Source organism: Sciurus carolinensis, chromosome 10 (genome assembly GCF_902686445.1).
Source record: "Sciurus carolinensis chromosome 10, mSciCar1.2, whole genome shotgun sequence".
Classification (NCBI taxonomy): domain Eukaryota; kingdom Metazoa; phylum Chordata; class Mammalia; order Rodentia; family Sciuridae; genus Sciurus; species Sciurus carolinensis.
The window spans coordinates 19,037,907-19,059,669 of record NC_062222.1 but is presented as its reverse complement, the minus strand read 5'-3'; the positions used below and the strand labels follow the sequence as shown (position 1 = coordinate 19,059,669).

General features: G+C 37.1%; 1 protein-coding gene across 1 annotated transcript in view; it reads left to right on the top strand.

Moving 5' to 3' along the window:
- Positions 1 to 21,763, top strand: part of Inpp4b (inositol polyphosphate-4-phosphatase type II B) — a 784,856-nt gene that overhangs the window by 526,550 nt on the left and 236,543 nt on the right. Inside the window, exon 11 of the mRNA XM_047566293.1 lies at positions 110 to 189. Coding sequence (XP_047422249.1) covers positions 110 to 189 — 80 coding nt within the window. The remainder of the gene's footprint in view (positions 1 to 109; positions 190 to 21,763) is intronic.

The window sequence follows — 21,763 nt, the reverse complement described above, 5'->3', positions numbered from 1 at the left end:
CAATATTTTTTTTCTTCTAAAGACTAATTTTGTGTGATTGGTGTGACATCAAAAATATTGAAAAAAACCCAGAAATTAATGAAAACCTTTTTTTCTTTCTCATTATCAGCGAAGCTTCTTGGGTTTTGCTAGTTTTAAAGTGGCGGAGCTACTGAAGTCGAAGGAGCAACTGCTGTCCCTCAGCCTGAGGTAGGTCTCTTCGTTCACACGACACTGGTAGTTAGTAACCTGGGATATTTATTGATGGCTGGCTGCATTTAAAAGTCATAATTCTTGCAGATGTTAAATGTCAACTCTCAAATAGCTTAAGTCTCTACTGCTACAAGTTATAGCGGCACAGTAATTATTCAAGTTCACATTCAAGTTCATGTTTCAATGCGGGAAATGTTATTAGACCTTGTTGGAAAGGCAATATTGCATTGTTGTTAAAGTGACAGAGTGCTTTGAAACTAAAACCATAAATATAAATTATGACCATGTTATTAAATAAAATTTCTGTTACTTATGAAAATGTTGCTTTTTAAATCAAGTAAGTTGTTTTTAGTTTCAAAATTTTGTAGAGGCAACATTGCAGTTGCAGAGAGTGAATTGATAGTTTTAGCTTTTTCTTTTTGCTACTATGCTATTAAACATAAAATACTTATAAGTTAAAGCAGACTCATTGAAACAGCAGAGCATAGCTAATTCTGATTATGAGTACAATTTAAATTTATTTTGATTGCAAAGATGATAACAGTTTTTAGGTAGTTGTAAAGTATATTAAATAGGATAAATGTGTCTTTTTAAGTTGACAATAAATTTGAAAACAATGCTGGTTTTTTTTCTGTAAGAAACTTTTGTAATTACATGTACATAGAGAATACTGTGTAGAATATATTGCATGATGGATACAAAAATTTTATAGAACACCATTTATCAGTCTTTCTTACTAGAGTGGAATTGACAACTTTGGGAGATCAGACAGTGTCTTAAGTTTGTTTGTCCCCTCTTTCCCCAAGAACCCACTTGCAACCAACAATTTATTTCATTCAAGATGCTATAGCTTAGGCTGGGATCCCTACTCCTGGATTTCTCTTTCTCTGATTTTTTTCTTATTCTTTAACTCTGCATTTTGTTTGCTTTTATATAAAATGAGCCATCCTCCAAGCAGGAAAACTACTCGTTGGTGGTTTCTAGTAAAGCCTCCTTTCGGCTCTATCTCTGAAACATTTGGTGGTGTATTTTATTCAGGAAGTCATATAAAAATCTTCAGAGTTTTGTGATATTGTCCTCTAACAAAAGTTGTGCTGTCATTAATTTCAGTTTGGGGTATGAAAGGGCTAGTTAGAAAGGCTAGCCTAAAATACATCAATATCCTAGAATGTCCCTTGAAGTAACCTGCTTCCCTGGATCCACGATGGAATGTCCAACCTTGAGCTAACCTGGAACCACCAGCAGCACTCATGTTTTCTAGATCAGATGCACAGCTTCTGATCATCCTGAGACTCATTAGCACCTGAAGCAAAGCATAATCGTGCACCATTGACAGTCTAGTTTGAAACCAAAATCAAGATAAGAAATTATAAATGAGATGAAAATCATGAACACATACAGTATCTCAGAAAGAAGCTCAGGACAGGGCTGGGTTGTAGCTCCGTGGTAGCGAACTTGCCTAGCATGCATGAGGCACTGGTTTGATTCTCAATATCACATACAAATAAATAAAATAAAGGGTCATCGACAACTAAAAAAATTTTTATAAAAGGAAGATCAGAACATAAGGGTCATGTGTAGACTACTATTTTTGGAAGAAAAATGAAATATAAATTTTCAGATTTTGATGAAAATGACAAATTTTCACCTTTCGTTGAATAACCTCGATTCTTAGTAATTTGATATTGATTTGGAAAAGGGAAACAAATTCAGCATCAAAGAATTGAGTTTTCTAGATAAATGTTAACTTTAGAATACCAATATTAAAATGACTAGGTTATTATTTCCCCCTTTCTGTGCTTTGCTGAATTTGTGGACCGTTCTCCCTAAGAACCAGACAGATTATAAATTTATCATAGCCTTTTGGCTTCTGGCACATGATTTTTTTTAAAAAATATATCTGATGTGATTTATTTTCTTTTTCTGACTGTCTCTGAGGTATTGAGTTTGAGAGAACATTAGGTCAGACCTAAGAAGCTTTTTTTAAAATTATTCTTTTGTGATGCTTATTCCTTTTATATTTTAGTCATAATTTTTAAAACAGTAGAATTAAACAAATTCACAGAAATGAGGACACATTTGTAGGTGCCACTTTACATGATAAAGTTCCTTACCTCCTTTTCCCCAGCTGGTGTTTCTGATTCTCCAGAGCAGACAGTTCTGCTTGTCTTGACCCTTGGTGCTTCTTACTATGTGATTCAGATTCTAAATCTCTCAACAAGTTCCACGAAGCACCATGGTTTAACATGGCCACCCAGGTTGTGTGTACTTTGAACTGGAGATCAGGTGCATGGGGTTTTGCTTTTTCCTACAGAAAACTTAGAGGGACAGGGCAAGAAACATACCTCTTGATTTTTAGACTTAGGTTTACATTTATGAAATATGGTGTGTTTTTGAGGTCATTGAGTATGATTTTTTTATTATGCTAGGGAAAATGACTCCAATATATAAAGCAGTTTCTATGCATACAAGTCATCTTCATGTAAATGCCTGGTTTTCTATGTTTGTCAGAATGTTCTAGCATCCCAAGTGGAATTGGTTTCTTTATTTAGTATTAACCTCTTTACCTTTGTATTATGCCTACTTTTTTTGCTACTTTATGTTTGGTGATTCCTATCTCCTCTGACTTCTTTTATATGGTAATCATATTTTCCGTTCTTGCCTCTAGGTCCTTGCTGTGTAGTCCTGACTTCTGTGCTATGATATAAATAAGGTAGAGTTATTATACAGAGGATGATAATTTTCAGTATGAAAGTGATAATGATAGTGAGAAAAAAGAAGAAGAATGGCAACAATAGTGTACTCTACTTTGTGCTTTTATAATATTACAGATATGTGACTAACTCTTATCAAACTGCCCTAAGATGTTATTATTTTCTTCATTTCATAAATCAAACTGAGACATAGAAGACACTTAAGTAACTTGTGCAAAGCTACAATGCTCTTCAACAGGAAAGGGAATGTGGAAAGCCACACATTTTTGGCTGCAAAGCCTGTGATCTTAATGACCCACTGTGTATCTCCTTCAATAAAGGAGAAAACAGAACCAGTTGAAACATATGTCTCATGTCATGTCACTTAGTGGCAGAGCAAAGCAAGGACGTGGGTCCAGGACCATCTGTTCACTCTTTCGTTCATGCTTGATTTCGTCAGCATCTGGTCTTATAGTAGGTGATGACTCAATGAGTCATGCCAAGGACAATTTGGGGATATTAACCAAGAAGGCAGGAAGTGGGTACCAGCCTGCTAGTTTTAAGGGGAATTGATTGGTGCCTGAAGAAAACCTGAGACATCTCTTCTCACTCTAGATCCATGACATTAGCCAGACCTTCACAGGGTTTTCTGCCTAAGCACCTAACCCTGGAGTACTCTACCAATGTGACCTGAATCTCTTGGACCATATAAGCAGAACTTTGGAGCATTACCGTACTTTCTTATGGTTTAAGAACAGAGTGGTAATGTCAGATCTGTGACTGGAGATGGTGTATTAGCAGTCAGGGGGAAAAGCCCATTGCTCTTAAAGTATTCAAATAGCCAGCAAGGAAAACCCATAACATCAAAAAGGGTGAACTTCTTCTATCCTAGGAAATCCTTCTCAGAAGGATGGAGTCATGGGGAGGAGTTTCAGATGCCTCCACACAATATGGATTTCTTCCAGTGTTCTCTCATTTAGCAAATATATATGAAGGATTTTTTATATGCTAAGAACTGTGGCAGGTTCTTCATGAAATTTTAAAAATGGCAGCAGAGTTAATAGTTTGCACTTGATGTTACAAATAGAATGTTTAATGGAAAAAATCATTATTTATTGAACAGCTATTGGCATGCAAGGGATACCTTAGGTACCTTTAATGCATTATTTTATTATTTAATTCATGTAGCATTATCATCTCTGTTTTATCATAACTTGTCTAAGATCCTACAGCTGAGGAATCTACAAGCAAGTCTGGTGTTTAAGATTAGCCTGACTCCAGAGCCTTTTCTGTTTCTTTTTTACTACCTCTTAGGAAGCTGACAACCTAATAGAAACTTTACTTCTTTCTACAGTTTTCATTCCATCCCCTGGAGAATTTAGGGGCCTTTGTTTCTTAATGCTTTATCTTAAGATTCAGATTTTATGTGTGTACAACATAGTAGAGCTTCAATAATAATTGTTGGAATTTTGATTCATGATAATGAATTCCTTACATTTTTATAGATGCTTTAAGTAAACCTAGTACTGAGAGCTTATTTCTAGGTGGAATCCATCTAAATTAGTAAACATGATGCAGTGTAAGCATTAGAGTATATCTGGAACAAGGAACTTTCAGAGCAGTAATGATTGATAGATTGTGATCTTAAAAGCTGGGAACTTCATTTAGAATTCACCTGTACTTCAGAATAGGCCTCTTTACCTTCAGCTCATCTCAGTCGGTACTCTGTTATTTCTTTTGTAATCTCTATATGTAAACCCCCAAGTTAGGCAAATGTTTATATCATTTTATCAAGGTGGATTTGATAAAAAGTTTAAAACAACAGATATGCAAGCATTTATTCATACAAAATAGAATTTATCTTATTTTCATTTTCTACTTCTTCTACCTTTATAATAGTGCTTTCACCAAGCAATGACTCCACTCATGCTAAATGTGGTGATGTTGTCTACAGAGAAGAGCTGTGAAGAAAAAGAACATTCAACTTGTACTGTTTATTTAAAAATAATTCCCTATTTTATGGAGCAATTATAAAGGTACATAAGCATGCATAAACATGCTAGCCAGTGAGTGTCTAGATGAATATATGTGTGTGTACCTATATTATTTTAGGATTATTTTGCTTTCTCAGAAACAATGAATACTGCCAGGCTTGCTGGTACACTCCTGTAATTCCAGGGACTCAGGAGACTGAGGCAGGAGGATCATGCACTCAAAGTCAGCCTCCACAACGGTGAGGCACCAAGCAACTCAGTGAGACCCTGTCTCTAAATAAAATAGAAAAATAGGGCTGGGATTTGGCTCAGCACTTGAATGCCCCTAAGTTCAATTCCTGGTACCACCCCACAAAAAAGAATAGTTTTGATCATTGTCAAACATTTATACTCCAAAAAGATAAGATCAGACTTGTGAGGTTTAAAGTTCTTTCTGCTCTTTTGCTTAATTTAACCTTCCTAATCACACAGGAGTTCAAGTGTATTGTTTCTAAAAATCAAAGAACAGCACCAAAAAAAAAAAAAAATTTTAACCGAATCTCCCAAGGCTATCTTCTTAACTTGGGAGCTGAGAGGACTAAAAGGGAGGCCCACAGGCTGTGATGGACAGTCCCCTAAGCCAGGCTCCCAGGCGGGAAGACAATAGCACTGTCCATCTCCTCTCACAGGCTGCGGGTGGGCATGTCGCATTGCAGTAGATCAGAATCCGGTGGTTCCCGAATTCCAGTAAGCAGTGACCTGAGAACAACCTGGCCATAGACTGAAAATAGGGTTTTACAGGAACGGTTTTTAAAATGATGTTAAACATCTCCAGACCTTTAATTGCCCATCACTGTTTTTCTTGCACAAAAATAAAAATTATGTAGCTCTTCTTACTTTACGCATCAGATCTAATCTTTACAGTATGAGTAGGAAGAATATTTGTATAGTACATCTATTAAATATTTTATTCTTTTTAGATATTTATGACAGTAGAATGTATTATATGACATATTATACATATATGGGGTATAACTTATTCTACTTAGGATTCCATTCTTGAGGTTGTACATGCTGTGGAGTTTCACTGGTTGTGTATTCATATAAGAACATAGGAAAGTTAAGTTTGATTCATTCTACTGACTTTCCTATTTCTGCCCTCCTCCCTTCCCTTCATTTCCCTTTGTCTAATCCACTGAAATTCTATTCTCTATCTGCCTTGTTGTGTGCTAGCATCCACATATCAGAGAGAACATCTAGCCTTTGGTTTTTAGGGATTGCATGATTTCACTTAGCATGATAGTCTCCAGTTCCATTCATTTACCAGAAAATGCCATAATTTCATTCTTCTTTATGGCTCAGTAATATTCCATTGTGATATATATATATATATTCCATTGTGTGATATATATATATATATATATATATCTCACAGTTTCTTTATTCATTCATCTGTTGAAGGGCACCAAGGTTGGTTCCATAACTTAGCTCTTGTAAATTGAGCTGCTATAAACATGGATATGGCTACATCACTGTAAGATGCTGATTTTAAGTCCTTTGGGTATATACCAAGGAGTGGTATAACTGGGTCAAATGGTGGTTCCATTCCAAGTTTTCTGAGACATCTCCATACTGCTTTCCAGAGTCATTGCACCAATTTGCAGTCCTACCATCAATTTATGAGTGTACCTTTTTCTGTACATCCTCACCAGCATTTATTGTTACTGTATTCTTGATCATCAATAATATTTTCTTATCAATATCTATTTGAACTTCAGATATAATGTAAAAATTTACATTCAGCCACCTTAATCATCATGTATTATTTGTGTACATTTCATTCTCTTTCACTAGTCTTCCAATTAGCTTTTTTATTTTTAGGTTCCATAAACCAAGATTATGGCAGATATTTTTGATGGTCTCCAAAACACTGTTATATATATCCAAAACATTTTCTATATTAAATAACGTCAACAGAAATTAATTGGCAGCCAATAGCTCCTCTTTAGGAGAGAGTATCACATCTGTGATTAATTATAAAGCAGAGTAGTTGGATGCATCAATAGAAAGGTGGGCAATTAGAATGGCATACAAATAGCTAATTTAATTAATGCTTTTTGCATAGAAAATTAAAAATTTATACCCTAATCCATGGAAGCAGTGCATCAGAACACCACATTTTTCTCTTTGGAAGTAAACAAGCAGGGAAACATGAGAATTAATAGCAAACACTCTGTCAAGAGTGATTTAGATGCACATAGGTGGGAGAGAGTCTCATAGACTTGGAACATTCTTCCACTGGCTTTTGGCAGGATTCTGATAAAGTGACAGGAAGCTCCTGCATGAAGCTCCTGTAAGGCAGCTCTGACATGGCCTGGCACCCCTCAGATATGTAGGGAGGGGTGACTAACACTTGCTGAGGTTTGAAATGTATTAAAGGTTTCAAGTGTTTTATCGTACTTAATATTCTAATAACCTTCATCTTCTACTGTTCTGGGAAATGATATTTTTCCTGTTTTACTCTTTAGGCAACAGAGGAAAAACTGTTTGACTTTTCAGGGTCACACAGCTGGGACAGGATGGCGAATGGAGATTTTTAGAGAACAAGAGTTCTTGATAGCAAGTTCCGAGAGAATATCTATTTTGTTTAGAATCATAGGCATTAAGTTATTTTAGAGACCTGAAGGGCCTTAAAAACTGTTTATTGAATAACTTCTTGGTCCCCATTAAGGAGCAGGGAACTCAGACTCAGTACTCTCCCTAACCCCTGAGCCTATCCCCAGACAGGTCTAATATTAGAAAGCTCCTATTTTTTCCCAAATTTCATCTCCTGGCCATGGTTCTTGCTCCTTGTGGATTAAGTAGAAGAAGTCTCCCTTTTTCTTTGACACACTTGAAAACAGCTCTTTCATCCAACTCTAAATCTTTCCTTCTTTCTTCTCAGGAAGAAACATGAGGTCATAGGCGGGGGACTTAATAACACATCTAAGTTCTAGTGCTCACTGGGTTTTCTTGGCATGCTGTCTGCTCATGGAAGTGGTAATGACTTCTCTCCCAGCGTGGTTCTGGGCAATAATAAATGCTAAGAGATTCCAACCACTGCTCTGCATTAGAGGAAAACACTGTAAATATTGTTTCCCTTGGTTCTTGATTTACCCTTGCTAATTCTGTCAGCCGTTCCTTAATCTCTTGCTTAGTTTGTTGAAGAAATCCTTTCCTAAAAAATGACAGCCACAGTCTTTACACATGGTAGATGCAGAGGGATTTATTTAATGCTTGTTCTGGGTATAGCATTTCTATCAACCAAGGAATTGATTCTTACCTGAAACCTAAAACCTAGTCTTGACATCATAGCAGATCCCAGCTGGAGGCGTAGGAAGAGCAGTTTGGTTGAGGCATACCAATAGAGTTGAAGCAATACCAATAGGAAAAAATAGAACATGTTTTGACTAAAAACTTTACCAATATAGTATCAAAATCAGGACAGAGATCTGGAAGTGTATCACAGGATATCAATTGCTGTTAGAATTATGGATGCATTTGATGCAGTATACCAAACACTGTCCACAAAAATAAATCCAAGTGACATTATTATTCTGGGCTGGACTGTGAGAAAGAAAGGAGACATCAAACACAGAAGTATGGAATTTGCTTGCAAAACTGATGATGGTCTTTTAAGTAGCTTTGGTAAAGGCTCTTAGGGACACAATTGCTTAAAATTACCAAAATGCTCTCCCATGAGTCACTTTATAAAGACTGTTAAAATCCCATCACTTTATCATAAAATTAAAGGAGAATGCAAAACATGTAAATTTGGGACAAAGACAGTAAAGAAATAGAGTACAGGAATTGGGGACATGTCTATGCCTTTTTCCATGCTCTTCTAGAAAATAGCAGGAAGGTCGTTTGCTAAAACTGTTTCCTGATCTGTGAAATTAGGATACTAGTGTATATTTTCCCCATGGTTTGCTGTGGGCGCCACAGGAGTTATAATGTGAAACATTTACAGTGGGTCTGCACAGTGCTTGGTAAGTGTTAGTTATTATTTTTATTTTTTCTTTATTGAGAAGCTTTTCTAGTCCCAGTCTTTTATTTCAAGGACTAGATATCCTGTTTATAGACTATCTGAAATGGTATCTGATACAAAGGAGGTGTTCACCATACACCTATTATTTACATTATCATCATCGATATTATTATTTTTTGTTTCATTCAACTAGACTCTCATTTATAACGTAAATGGCCCTGCAGTTATATATTCTGCATTCTTCATTCTGTTCCTAATCCATTTTTATGAAGCTGTAGTTATGACCATGGAAACCAATTAGCACGTTCATAGTTTGCATTATTCAAAAGATGTCGGATTCCTCAGATTGCAAATTGGTTTAGAGTTCCCCACCACTGAAGGGACAACACATGCTTAGCAAACACTTCAATTGCTCCTCAATTTGAACAGAAAAATCCTTCCTCTTTAAAATGCAAATCACACAAAGTTAATATCTATATACAAAGACCTACCTGCTTAAGAACTTTGAAGATAATTTTCAGGAATGCCTATACCTGGAAGGAATTATATTTGACCTGAAAATTTTGTGTTAGATTTTTCGGTATTTATGAAAGTTAATTCATCATTATTATTGTGTTTCTGTCGCTCTGGACACTTTATGATAGCTGTTTTTAAATGGTGTTATTTGTAACACTGTATTCTTTAGGTGATTGATACATATTCTTCCCCTAAAGGAATGGGGTCAAATATGTTTGAAAATCGAAAATCCTGTATTTAAAAGAAAATGAAAAAGGGCAGTGAGTTTTTTTTTCTGTTGGGACTTTCAAAGGGTCTGTGTCCCTGGCAGCTCACCCCCTTTTTTTTTTTTTAATTTTGGTCCTGAGGATTGAACTCAGAGGCACTTAACCACTGAGCCACATCCTCAGCCTTTTTTTTTTTTTTTTGTATTTTATTTAGAGACAAGGTCTCACTGAGTTGCTTAGGGCCTTGCTAAGTTGCTGAGGCTGCCTTTGAATTCATGATGCTCCTGCCTCAGCCTCCTGAGCCACAGGGATTACAGGCATGGGCCACCACACCCGGCTCAGCCCTTCTAAAATTGAATACAAGATACTTTCTGTGTGGAACACCTATGAACAGCTTAATAGATTCTATGTTCCAAGAAAGACAGCTAAACAGTTTAGAAAACCCTGATTTAAAACAACAGGAACAATAAAGCATTTTCCAAAGAAATAGATGAATGAATGTTTTTATGTATTTATGCACTTTTTTCTACCACCAGCTTGATGTTTAACACACACTACTGTAAACGGGCATTGGGTCTACACCCAATAAACACACTCTGCTACCCCCACCTCCCACACATCCTCTCCCCACGTCCCAGCCACAGTCCCATACCCCTGGCCTGTATAGACACCACTTCCTGAAGTTTGGATTAAATGAATGGGGAAGGAACTGCAAAATGCAGAAAGTCTCTTGTCTGTTCACTGGCAGATTCTTTAAGCTTAGATAAATGAACACACAAGTATTTTCACAATAATGCTTTAACTACCCCAAGCTGAACTTCACTCTTCTGAGGGCCCTTCCTTTTAATGCTTTTCCTTTCTTGGTTAAATGAAGAACTATCAGATATTCTTTTTTTATCTTAATTTATTTTTATTGTAAACAAGTGGGATGCAACTTGTTTCTCTGTTTGTACATGAAGTAGAGTCATACCATTGTGTAATCATACATTTACATAGGGCAATGGTGTTTGATTCATTCTGTTATTTTTTCTTTCTTCCCCCACCCCTCCCACCCCTCATTTCCCTCTATAAAGTCTCTCCTTCCTCCATTCTTGCCCCCCTCCCACCCCCGATTATGTGTCATCATCCGCTTACCAGCGAGATCATTCGTCCTTTGGTCTTTTGAGATTGGCTTATCTCACTTAGCACAATATTCTCCAATTTCATCCATTTGCCTGCAAATGCCATAATTTTATTATTCTTTATGAAGGAGTAATATTCCATTGTATATATTTACCACAGTTTCTTTATCAATTCATCCATTGAAGGGCATCTAGGTTGGTTCCACAATCTGGCTATTGCGAATTGAGCACCTATGAACATTGATGTGGCTATATCTCTATAGTATGCTGATTTTAAGTCCTTTGGGTATAGACCAAGGAGTGGGATAGCTGGGTCAAATGGTGGTTCCATTCCAAGTTTTCTAAGGTCTCCACACTGCTTTCCAGAGTGGCTGCACTAATTTGCAACCCCACCAGCAATGTATGAGTGTACCTTTTTCCCCACATCCTCGCCAACACCTATCGTTGCTTGTATTCTTGATAATCGCCATTCTAATTGGGGTGAGATGGAATCTTAGGGTGGTTTTGATTTGCAGTTCTCTTATTACTAAAGATGTTGAACATTTTTTCATATATCTGTTGATTGCTTGTAGATCTTTTTCTGTGGAGTGTCTGTTCATATCTTTAGCCCATTTGTTGATTGGGTTATTTGTATTCTTGGCGTAGAGTTTTTTGAGTTCTTTATATATTCTGGAAATTAGTGCTCTATCTGAAGTATGAGTGGCAAAGATATTCTCCCACTCTGTAGACTCTCTTTTTGCATTGCTCATAGTTTCCTTTGCTGAGAGAAAGCTTTTTAGTTTGAATCTATCCCCAGTTGTTGATTCTTGCTTTTATTTCTTGTGCTATGGGAGTCCTGTTAAGGAAGTCTGATCATAAACCGACATGTTGAAGATTTGGACCTACTTTTTCTTCTGTAAGGTGAAGGGTCTCTGGTCTGATTCCGAGGTCCTTGATCCATTTTGAGTTGAGTTTTGTGCAGGGTGAGAGATAGGGATTTAGTTTCATTCTGTTGCATATGGATTTCCAGTTTTCCCAGCACCATTTGTTGAAGAGGCTATCTTTTCTCCATTGCATATTTTTGGCCCCTTTGTCTAGTATGAGAAAACTGTATTTATATGGGTTTGTGTCTGTGTCCTCTATTCTGTACCATTGATCTACCAGTCTATTTTGGTGCCAATGCCATGCCGTTTTTGTTACTATTGCTTTGTAGTATAGTTGAAGTTCTGGTATTGCAATGCCCCCTGCTTCGCTGTTTCTACTGAGGATTGCTTTAGCTATTCTGGGTTTCTTATTCTTCCAGATGAATTTCATAATTGCTTGCTCTATTTCTACAAGGTACATCATTGGGATTTTAATTGGAATTGCATTGAATCTGTATAGCACTTTGGGTAGTATGGCCATTTTGACAATATTAATTCTGCCTATCCAAGAACATGGGAGATCTTTCCATCTTCTAAGCTCTTCTTTAATTTCTTTCTTTAGTATTCTGTAGTTCTCATTGTAGAGGTCTTTCACCTCTTTCGTTAGATTGATTCCCGAGTATTTTATTTTTTTTGAAGCTATTATGAATTGGGGTAGTTTTCCTAACTTCTCTTTCTGACGATTCATCACTTATGTATAAAAATGCATTGGATTTATGAGCATTGATCTTATATTCTGCTAATTTACTGAATTCACTTATGAGTTCTAAAAGTTTTCTGGTGAAATTTTCTGGTTCTTCTAAATATATAATCATGTCCTCAGCAAATGGGGATAGTTTGTGTTCTTCTTTTCCTATTCGTATCCCTTTAATTTCTTTGGTTTGTCTAATTGCTCTGGCTAGAGTTTCAAGGACGATGTTGAATAGAAGCGGTGACAGAAGGCATCCCTGCCGTGTTCCAGTTTTTAGGGGGAATGCTTTCAGTTTTTCACCATTTAGAATGATATTGGCCATGGTCTTAGCGTAGATGGCCTTTACAATGTTAAGGAATGTTCCCACTATGCCTATTTCTCTTAGTGTTTTCAGCATGAAGGGATGCTGTATTTTATCAAATGCTTTTTCTGCATCTATTGAAATAATCATGTGATTCTTGACTTTAAGTCTGTTGATATGGTGAATGACATTTATTGATTTCCAGATGTTGAACCAACCTTGCATCCCTGGGATAAAACCCCCTTAATCGTGGTGAACTATCTTTTTAATATATTTTTGTATGCGATTTGCTAAAATTTTGTTGAGAATTTTTGTATCAATGTTCTTTAAGGATATTGGTGTGAAATTTTCTTTCCTCAGTGTGTTTCTGTCTGGTTTAGGTATCAGGGTGATATTGGCTTCATAGAATGAGTTTGGGAGGGTTCCCTCCTCTTCTATTTCATGAAATACTTTGAGAAGTATTGGAATGAGCTCTTCTTTAAAGGTTTTATAGAACTCGGCTGAGAACCCATCTGGTCCCGGACTTTTCTTTGTTGGTAGGCTTTTGATGACTTCATCTATTTCATTACTTGAAATTGGTCTATTTAAATTATATATCCTCCTGATTCAGTTTAGATAATTCATATGTCTCTAGAAACCTGTTGATGTCTTTGAGATTTTCTATTTTGTTGGAGTATAGATTTTCAAAATAGCTTCTAATTATGTTTTGTATTTCACTCGTGTCTGTAGTGATATTTCCTCGTTCATTCTGAATTTTAGTAATTTGAGTTTTCTCTCTCCTTCTCTTTGTTAGTGTGGCTAAGGGTTTATCAATTTTGTTTATTTTTTAAAAGAACCAGCTCTTTATTTTGTCAATTTTTTCGATTGTTTCTTTTGTTTCAATTTTGTTGATTTCAGCTCTGATTTTAAGTATTTCCTGTCTTCTACTTCTTTTGGTGCTGCTCTTTTCTTCTTTTTCTAGGACTTTGAACTGTAGTGTTAGGTTGTTTATTTGTTGATTTTTTTTCTTCTTTTATTGAATGCGCTCCATGAAATAAATTTTCCTGTAAGTACTGCTTTCATAGTGTCCCAGAGATTTTGATATGATGTATCTTTGTTCTCGTTTATCTCTAACAATTTTTTTATTTCCCTCCTGATGTCTTCAGTTGTTCATTCATCATTTAATAGCATATTATTTAATCTCCAGGTATTGGAGTAGTTTGTGTTTTTTATTCTGTCATTTATTTCTAATTTCCATCCATTATGATCCGATAGAATACAAGATAGTATCTCTATCTTCTTTTACTTCCTAACAGTATCTTTGTGGCATAATACATGGTCTATTTTAGAGATGGATCCATGTGCTGCTGAGAAGAAATGAATTTGCTCTTTGTTGGATGGTATATTCTATATATGTCCATTAAGTCTAAATTATTGAGTGTATTATTAAGGTCTATGGTTTCTTTTTTCAATTTTTGTTTGGAAGATCTGTCCAGTGGGGAGAGAGGTATGATAATGTTACCTAGTATTATTGTATTGTGGTCTATTTGATTCCTGGAATTGAGAAGAATTTGTTTGACGTACATGGATGAGCCACTGTTTGGGGCATAGATATTTATGATTGTTATGTCTTCCTGATTTATGCTTCCCTTAAGCAGTATGTAATGTCCTTCTTTATCCCTTCTGACTAAATTTGGCTTGAAGTCCAATCAGCAAAGGGAGGAACCACCCTAGAGGAATAGCCAAATAAAGGAGAAACCAAGTCGTGTCAAAAACAAAAATGAGCCAAATGACTGGGAATACAAATCATCTTTCAATAATAACCCTGAATGTTAATGGCCTGAACTCATCAATCAAAACACATAGACTGGCAGATTGGATTAAAAAGAAAGATCCAACAATATGCTGCCTGCAAGAGACTCATCTTGTAGAAAGAGATACCCACAGCCTAAAGGTGAAAGGATGAGAAAAAAACATACCATGCACGTGGACTCATCAGAAAAGCTGGACTATCAGATATTCTAAGTGTAGCCCTGGTCAGAAATTTCAGCTTCATTTTCAATTTATCCTTCCTGAAATCCTTGTCTGGTTGTTTTCTCTTTCCTTCTTGAAACTTTATCTTCCCTCTTCTTTTTGCTCACACTGGCCTCCAGCCTCCACAAGGAGCATGAATAGGCAATCTCTTCAGCCAAGGTACAGAAGTTTCTTTACAAAGCCAGGTGTGGGTCTGCTTTTTCAGCCACATACATTGCCCTTGACACTGGCCACCCCTCCCTCCCTTTTATAGTGGCTTATGGCTATTTGACATCAAGTGTGGAGTCAGAGTTCCTGTACTCCTCTGTAATTCTCTCTTGGGTTCTTTGAGCTTAGTTTCAACTTCATCCAATAACAGAGCACGGCAATGTATGTGTGCATGGTACACTGTATTTTCTTCCCTACCCCATGTTCATTTTTTTCACCATTTTTTGGTATTCCTTTCCCAAACAATAGGTTTTATCTATCTAGAAAACTCTGATGTTCTCTAACTGTACTTTTACTAAAAAACAAGAAGAACTTCCAGACATATCAGTGCAAATGTCTAGTCACAGTCCTCCTCCTCGATTTCCTGTGACCTGATGACTCTGTGGAATATCATCATGCTTCTGAGTAGATGCTGGAAGGAGGTCAGAGCTCATCATTCCTTCTCCGGCTAATAGAGGCCTCATGATCACAAGGTCGTATGTTTAACTGTGTTTCCAAAGAGGTTTCCTTTTGCTTTTCTGTTTGTAGATTGTCAGTTCTCCTTACTGCATGGGTGTGAGAGGCACCGGAGGTCTTGCTCAGAGGGCATATAGAAAGTGCCCTACTTCTCGACAGTGCCTTCCCCCAACCGCTTGCCTCTAGCCCACGATTCCCAACGTTATTCCTTAAGTGCAATTCGCAGATGCCTCTTCTGAGCCGTAGTATCATGTGCTCATAGTAAAACTGTGGCTGGGAAAGATTATCTGCAATCAGGCTTCAGTAAAATAAAGAGAGAAGTCAAAGAATACTACTTTATTCACGGAAAATAGGAGAACAGAAAACACATGAAGAATAGTAAGATAAATGAGATGCCAAAAAAGCAGAAGAGAAGGATGAGATCAAAGAGAAAATGCCAAAAAGGTGCAGAATAAGAAAGAGAGAATAGGCAAGTTTGTTTTGTTTTATTTCAGTACAATTAGTGTCAATATAACCAGGTTGTTTTCTTCAATGATATATGTAGTGGGGGATGGTTCCTTTGGGGGCGATCCACTGGATTCTCTAATCAATGTACTTAAAAGCTTATTAAATTTGCGTAGAAAATGTGAGGTAATTAAGGGTTCTTTTTTATAACACTGTGTTGCATTGATGATTTTATTACATTCTAGGACAGTTTTACTGCATAGAAAAAAAGCTTTTAAAATTAACCCAAATCACTGAATGTAGGTTTAATTGGTCCTGACCTAAATGTTACTAGGCATTTATTACTTTGTATAAGAAAAGTAAAAGATCAACTTTTTGCAGACAAATAATGAATATTACTTCTTTCTAATGTTGATACATGTAAATTGGGAAGTAAACAAACAGTCCTTTAGAGCTTAATATAAAACTTGATCAATAAAAACAAATTTAAGGTATACTAATAAACATGTTCTAATCCCTGTGTGTTCATGGAAGATCAGAGCAGATAAGTTGAATTTTATTTTATTATTTCTCCCCCAATATTTTTCTGATGCAGTCTTTCTTACTGAAAGCAGGCTGAAACATTTCCAACCTAAACTTAGAAAGGGTGTTTAGTAGAAGTTATTTTCTCTTATCTAAAATCAAATGGAAGATTTTCCAGGGCTTCACACAATAAATAGGAGAGATGGTCTCGAAGCATTCTTGAGAGTTTGCTTGTTTTTTGAGCAAACTTCCAGCTAACACAAAATTTCTTGATTATTGAGACTTGCCTCTCACACTAGTAACAAAAGGAGTGATGCTCTGTCCAAGCGCAGGGGTCTCTAAAGCACGGAGGGTAAGCCTCATATTGTGACATTGAAGGAAGTCAGAGCTCCCTTGTTGTCACCAGGAATTAATGACTTTGCTTAAATTTCACAATCTTTCTAGTAATGATATTAATGCCACTGAGATAAGCTTAATTTATAGCTTCATAAGCCATATTTAAAGGATCTTCCAACTTCAATAGAAAAAAGGAAACATTTTTCTCCCCCTCTTTCTTTTATTCCATCTCTCCTTTCCCAGAACCCCCATGAGTCCTTGAATCAAGTGCTATTCAACGGATGTTCTCATTCCTGCCAAGTTCATTCGAAATATATCAGAGACAATATTAGATATACGAAGCTCCAGGGAAGGAAAATGGTAAAATCACATAGAATTGGTTTTATAATATTTGTTATAAAATTGTATTATTTTTCTCAAAGATTGTCTTTGTAATATCTTTAAATTCCTTGAGTCCCCAAATACTATTCATGGATATGAAATGATGCAGCAAAAATTTCTTTGAGTTTCAGGGCCAAAGTGAATAAAAAATGGGAATATATATCTTTTCTGGAGAGTGTTTTCCCTTTTTCATATCTTGCAAGTTCATTCCTCAAAGAGAATTTTTACAGATTTTTCCACCTAATACCTTCTCCACAGGGAGATGGAGTCAGAAAGCAGGGCTAATGTGTTTCTAAGTGGTAAGGAGGGAGCTCTTCTCAAATTGATTTTAGGCATAGGATCTTGGTACCCATGAAACTGGAAAAGAGGCTGAGAGTGGAGAACAAGTAACTTTTTATCATAGCTCATGAATACTCATTCTAGGAAAGGGTCACACATATTCATAATCAGCACATAAAACTGACTCATGAGGTTCCATTGCAGACGGTAGGACCACCAGGTGAATGTCAGCCTGGACTGTAAACAACCACATTACTACTGAGAATTGTGGTCCATGTCCTGCCACTGACTGGACATGTAACTTCACAATGCAGACTTTTGTGCTTCAGTTTTATCCTCTAAAATGAAGAACTCCAGTTGAGCTCTAGATCCCTAGTTTTAATTCCCTGAGGACTGTCTCCCTCTATGACTTACACGTAGGGAACAGCGGGGAGGGTGTGCAAAAAGTAATGTGTGCATTGCTTGGAGAACATGATTAGTGATGATTCAAGGAAAAGGGTTTGATCTTTATTAGAGAACCCCTGTGTTCCTGGAAGATAGCCCTTCCAGCATCAGACCTAAAGAGGTCTAAAACAGCAGTGCTTGTGGGAGTTCTTGGGTATTTTACCACCATCTGCAACTGGGAACAAGAGTAGCATGTGCTTCCTAAGGTCGATTTGAGATATTTAAAAAGGAATACATGAAATTCAATTGAAATAGTGCATGGTGCAGAGCCCCCAATAAATATTGGTCACTATTACCACCATCAGCATCAACCTCAATGTCTTATAACCCTGAGTCCTGAAGAGGCTTCTCTTTGAAGATGTGTATCCAAGTTGTTTTTGATCACAAACTCCCCTTCACCTACATGGCTAGCCTGGTCCAGTGGGTGATTAGTGCCAATCTCATTGGGAGGGTGACTTTTGAGCATATTCTTGAAGGGGAGAATAACCGTGCAGATAGTGGTTGGGAGTGGTGGTGTAGATGGTGGTGATGGTGGTGTAGATGGTGGTGATGGTGGTGCTGGTGGTGCAGTAATGGTGGTGGTACCATAATGGTGGTGATGCTGGTGGTGTTGGTGGTGATGGTGGTGTAGATGGTGGTGATGGAAGTTATGGTGGTGTTGGTGGTGATGGTGGTGCTGGTGGTGATGGTGGTGATGGTGGCGTAGATGGTGGTGATGGTGGTGATGGTGTGATGGTGTGATGGTGATGCTGGTGGGATGGTGGTGTGGATGGTGGTGATGGTGGTGTTGGTGGTGCAGTAATAGTGGTGGTACCATAATGGTGGTGGTGCTGGTGGTGGTGGGGTCGTGCTTCAGTCAGAAGAATAGTTAGTACTAAGTCCTTGAAGAAGGAGTTTTCTTGGTGTATTCAAGGAATAGTATTGTCCCATGACAAGAGTTGGGTGAGCAGAGTGAGAAGGAGAGTTAAATAAATGAGGCCGCAGAGGTGCCAAAGTCCAGTTGGTAAAGAGATGAATGCCATCTGCCTGCTTCATCTTTTACTCTGGTTACAGCTGAGAACCATTGCAGGGTTCTGGGCAGAGAAGTGGCATGATCTGATTTACACTATGACTTATGTCGTAAATGGACCAGCTGTAGGAGGACAAGAGTGGAAGCAGAAAAAAACAGGTGGGAAGCCCTGTCCTAATGCAGTGAAGGGCGCTGATGGCTTGAACCAGGGAGGTGGTTTAGAGGTGGTAAGGCAGAGTCACATTCTGGATTCATTTTGAAAAAGGGGCAGGCAGAATTTGATGATAGCATGCATGGTTCATATGAGAGAGAGAAATGAAACAAAAATGAATCTAAGAAATTAGCTTGGATTTTTGGGAAGAAGGGAGCTAATGCTGAGCAGGGGTAGGCTCCAGTGAAGCTGGTTTTAAAAGAAAAATTGGGAGTTCAGTTAAATCAAATTTAGGTGAGTTCAATTTTTAAAAAAGAACTAATGAAGAAAACGTTGAAGCAACTCTTTGAAGCCTAGAAAAGTATTTTAAATTATCATCAAGAGAAGTGCATTTCTGAATAAGTAAATAGGGAAAAAATCACCACTGAAGTTTTAAAATCCATTAATGAAAAAATATCTTAGAAAGTGCACAGTGGTCCCAGTAAAGTCCTGGAGCACTTCAGTTTAGTCAATAACAACAGGATGGAGAAGAAAGCGGATAGTGAAGGTAAAAACATAATGGTTTACATTTAAATTGAACACCTTGAAAATAAGAAATAGTCTTTTTAACACTGCAGAAAACTTGATCAGCAAGGCAGAAGATGAACCCAAGCAGTTCTAGGATTCAAAATAGTGGTATGCTTGACTCCCCCTCACGTCTGCTGCTTCCACCAAAGACACTACCAGGAAAATAACAGCTTACAGAGTATGTGTATCATGTTTTATTTAAGTTGCAAAATATCTTATAAGAAATGTAGTATAATTATACCCATTTTATAGGTGAAGAAATGAACTTAGGATTGTGAAATTATCCAACTCTACATTGTTGGTACATTCCAGTGAAAACGTTGTTTAAAAAAAAAAGAAAGGAAAGAAAGTAAAAGAAAACAAAAGGATGAGAGAAGATAATTTATGAGCACAGGGATTCATAGGACTGCAATAAAACGTTTCTCTGAAGGAAGATGGTCCCTGTTTGGTAATCAAAGTCATATTAAGATAAAACTTTCCAGATTTCTATAAATATAATTCATGGGAAGTCTCAATGAAGCAAAAGTAATGAGTGATGGATATTTTGAAGTTATAGTCTGCTAAATTTTCAAATTTGAGGTTTTCAAATATTTGGACTGAATGTTTGTGGCCTTCCAAATTTATACTGCCCCAACCCTTGGTGTGTTGGTGTTTGGAAATGGGCCCATCGGAGTTGGCAAGGGTCAGAGTAGCTGGTGAGGATGGAGTCCTGCTCATGGGATTTGAGCTCTTGTGAGAACAAAAGACTGGGGGCTTGTTCTCTTTCCCTGCTGGGAGCACCCAGGTAGAACACAGCCATCTACAGCCAGAAGGAATCCTCACCAGAACCCAGCTATTCTTGTTTCCTTATCTCAGACTTCCAGCCCCTCACACTTGTGAGAGTAAATTTCAGGTGGTTAAACCACGCAGTCTGCGGTATTTTATTAGGCAACCCAAGCCAGCTAAGATCAAGAGAACTACATTCTGATGCATTTGTCTGAATAGATTTTTACACTCAAACTCTTCTTACATCAACAGTATTTTCTTATTATTGCCAGGAAAATTAAGATCTGAAAGTCATACCATCGCTGTGGGTCTGTGCCAAGCCACAGATGTGGGACTCTGTTCAGCAGAATGGGGTTCCTTAAAACTTTCAAGTGCAAGATCTCATTCAAGAGATAACCAGTGAAATTTAAAAGGTGAAACTGATGAGTGTGCCTGGAAATGTGTAATAATCCAGGAAAAAAAAATAAAGGGACATGTCCAAATACAGGATGGTGGTTTGTGTGACAGACCCAGCTGTCCTTCATCAGCTTCCTCATGCCTGTGTCAAAGGGGTCCTGAGAGTCTGGGCAGCTTATGTCCATTAGCTCTCAGAGGATATTGTGAAGGTGTTTTGTATTTGTGTGCGATCCTTGCCAAAAATACCTTGGAAATCAAGTTTTTGAGGCTGTGAAGAGTTATGAAGGGGAGCTTGTCTATTCCTCCCAGTACTGAATGAATGCTTCCCCAGTTTTGATTCAGAAAGCAAAGAATGCAATGTGAAGTAATTTGGAAGCATATTATAGATGAGAACATTCCAGATTATATGCATTATCTAATGGAAGAAGATGAAGATACTCATAAGAAACACTTCTCTCACTGCATAAAGAATAACTAAATTCCAAATTTGGAGGAAAGACATATATGAAGGGTCATGCTGCTATGTGAAGAAACATAGGAGGAAATTAAAAAGAAAAGATCAGAACATCCCAAAATGTGCTCTTGCCTGTAAGGAAGATCAACTAGTTTAGCACCAGGCAAGTTTTCTCACAGTTTAGGAGCAGGTTGCTGATAGCTAAATCAAGTTCTTTCCATTTTCTATGAAGATTTAAAAATTTAAAGAAATATATTGACCAAGCAACAAATAAATAAGTTAACACCACTTTATGTTTTGGTCTTCAGACATAAGTGTTAAAAGACTGGGTGTGGTCCTCTGACTGTTTCTGTTCTTGGATAAGGCCTAACACTGCAGATGACTCAGTTCGTACATAATAGACTGGGTGATGCTAAAGGTTACTCTGGACTTGTACATTCTCTGATTTTCACCAAACCTAATACTGAGTTCTGAGGAATCTCTCAGATTTAAAAAAAAAAAATGACAACATCCAGGGTTATCTAAAACCAGCGAATCTTTTATTAGGAATATATTTCATTATGCTTCTTGAAAATTTGCAAAAGGATACATAATAATCCCTTTTGAATTGAAAATTTTAATCCTATGACTCTCAAGTTTTATATCTTTCTATTTCCTGTTAGAACCTCCATCTGCCAATTACCAAAAACATATTTTTTTCTTATGCTGATTCTTTCT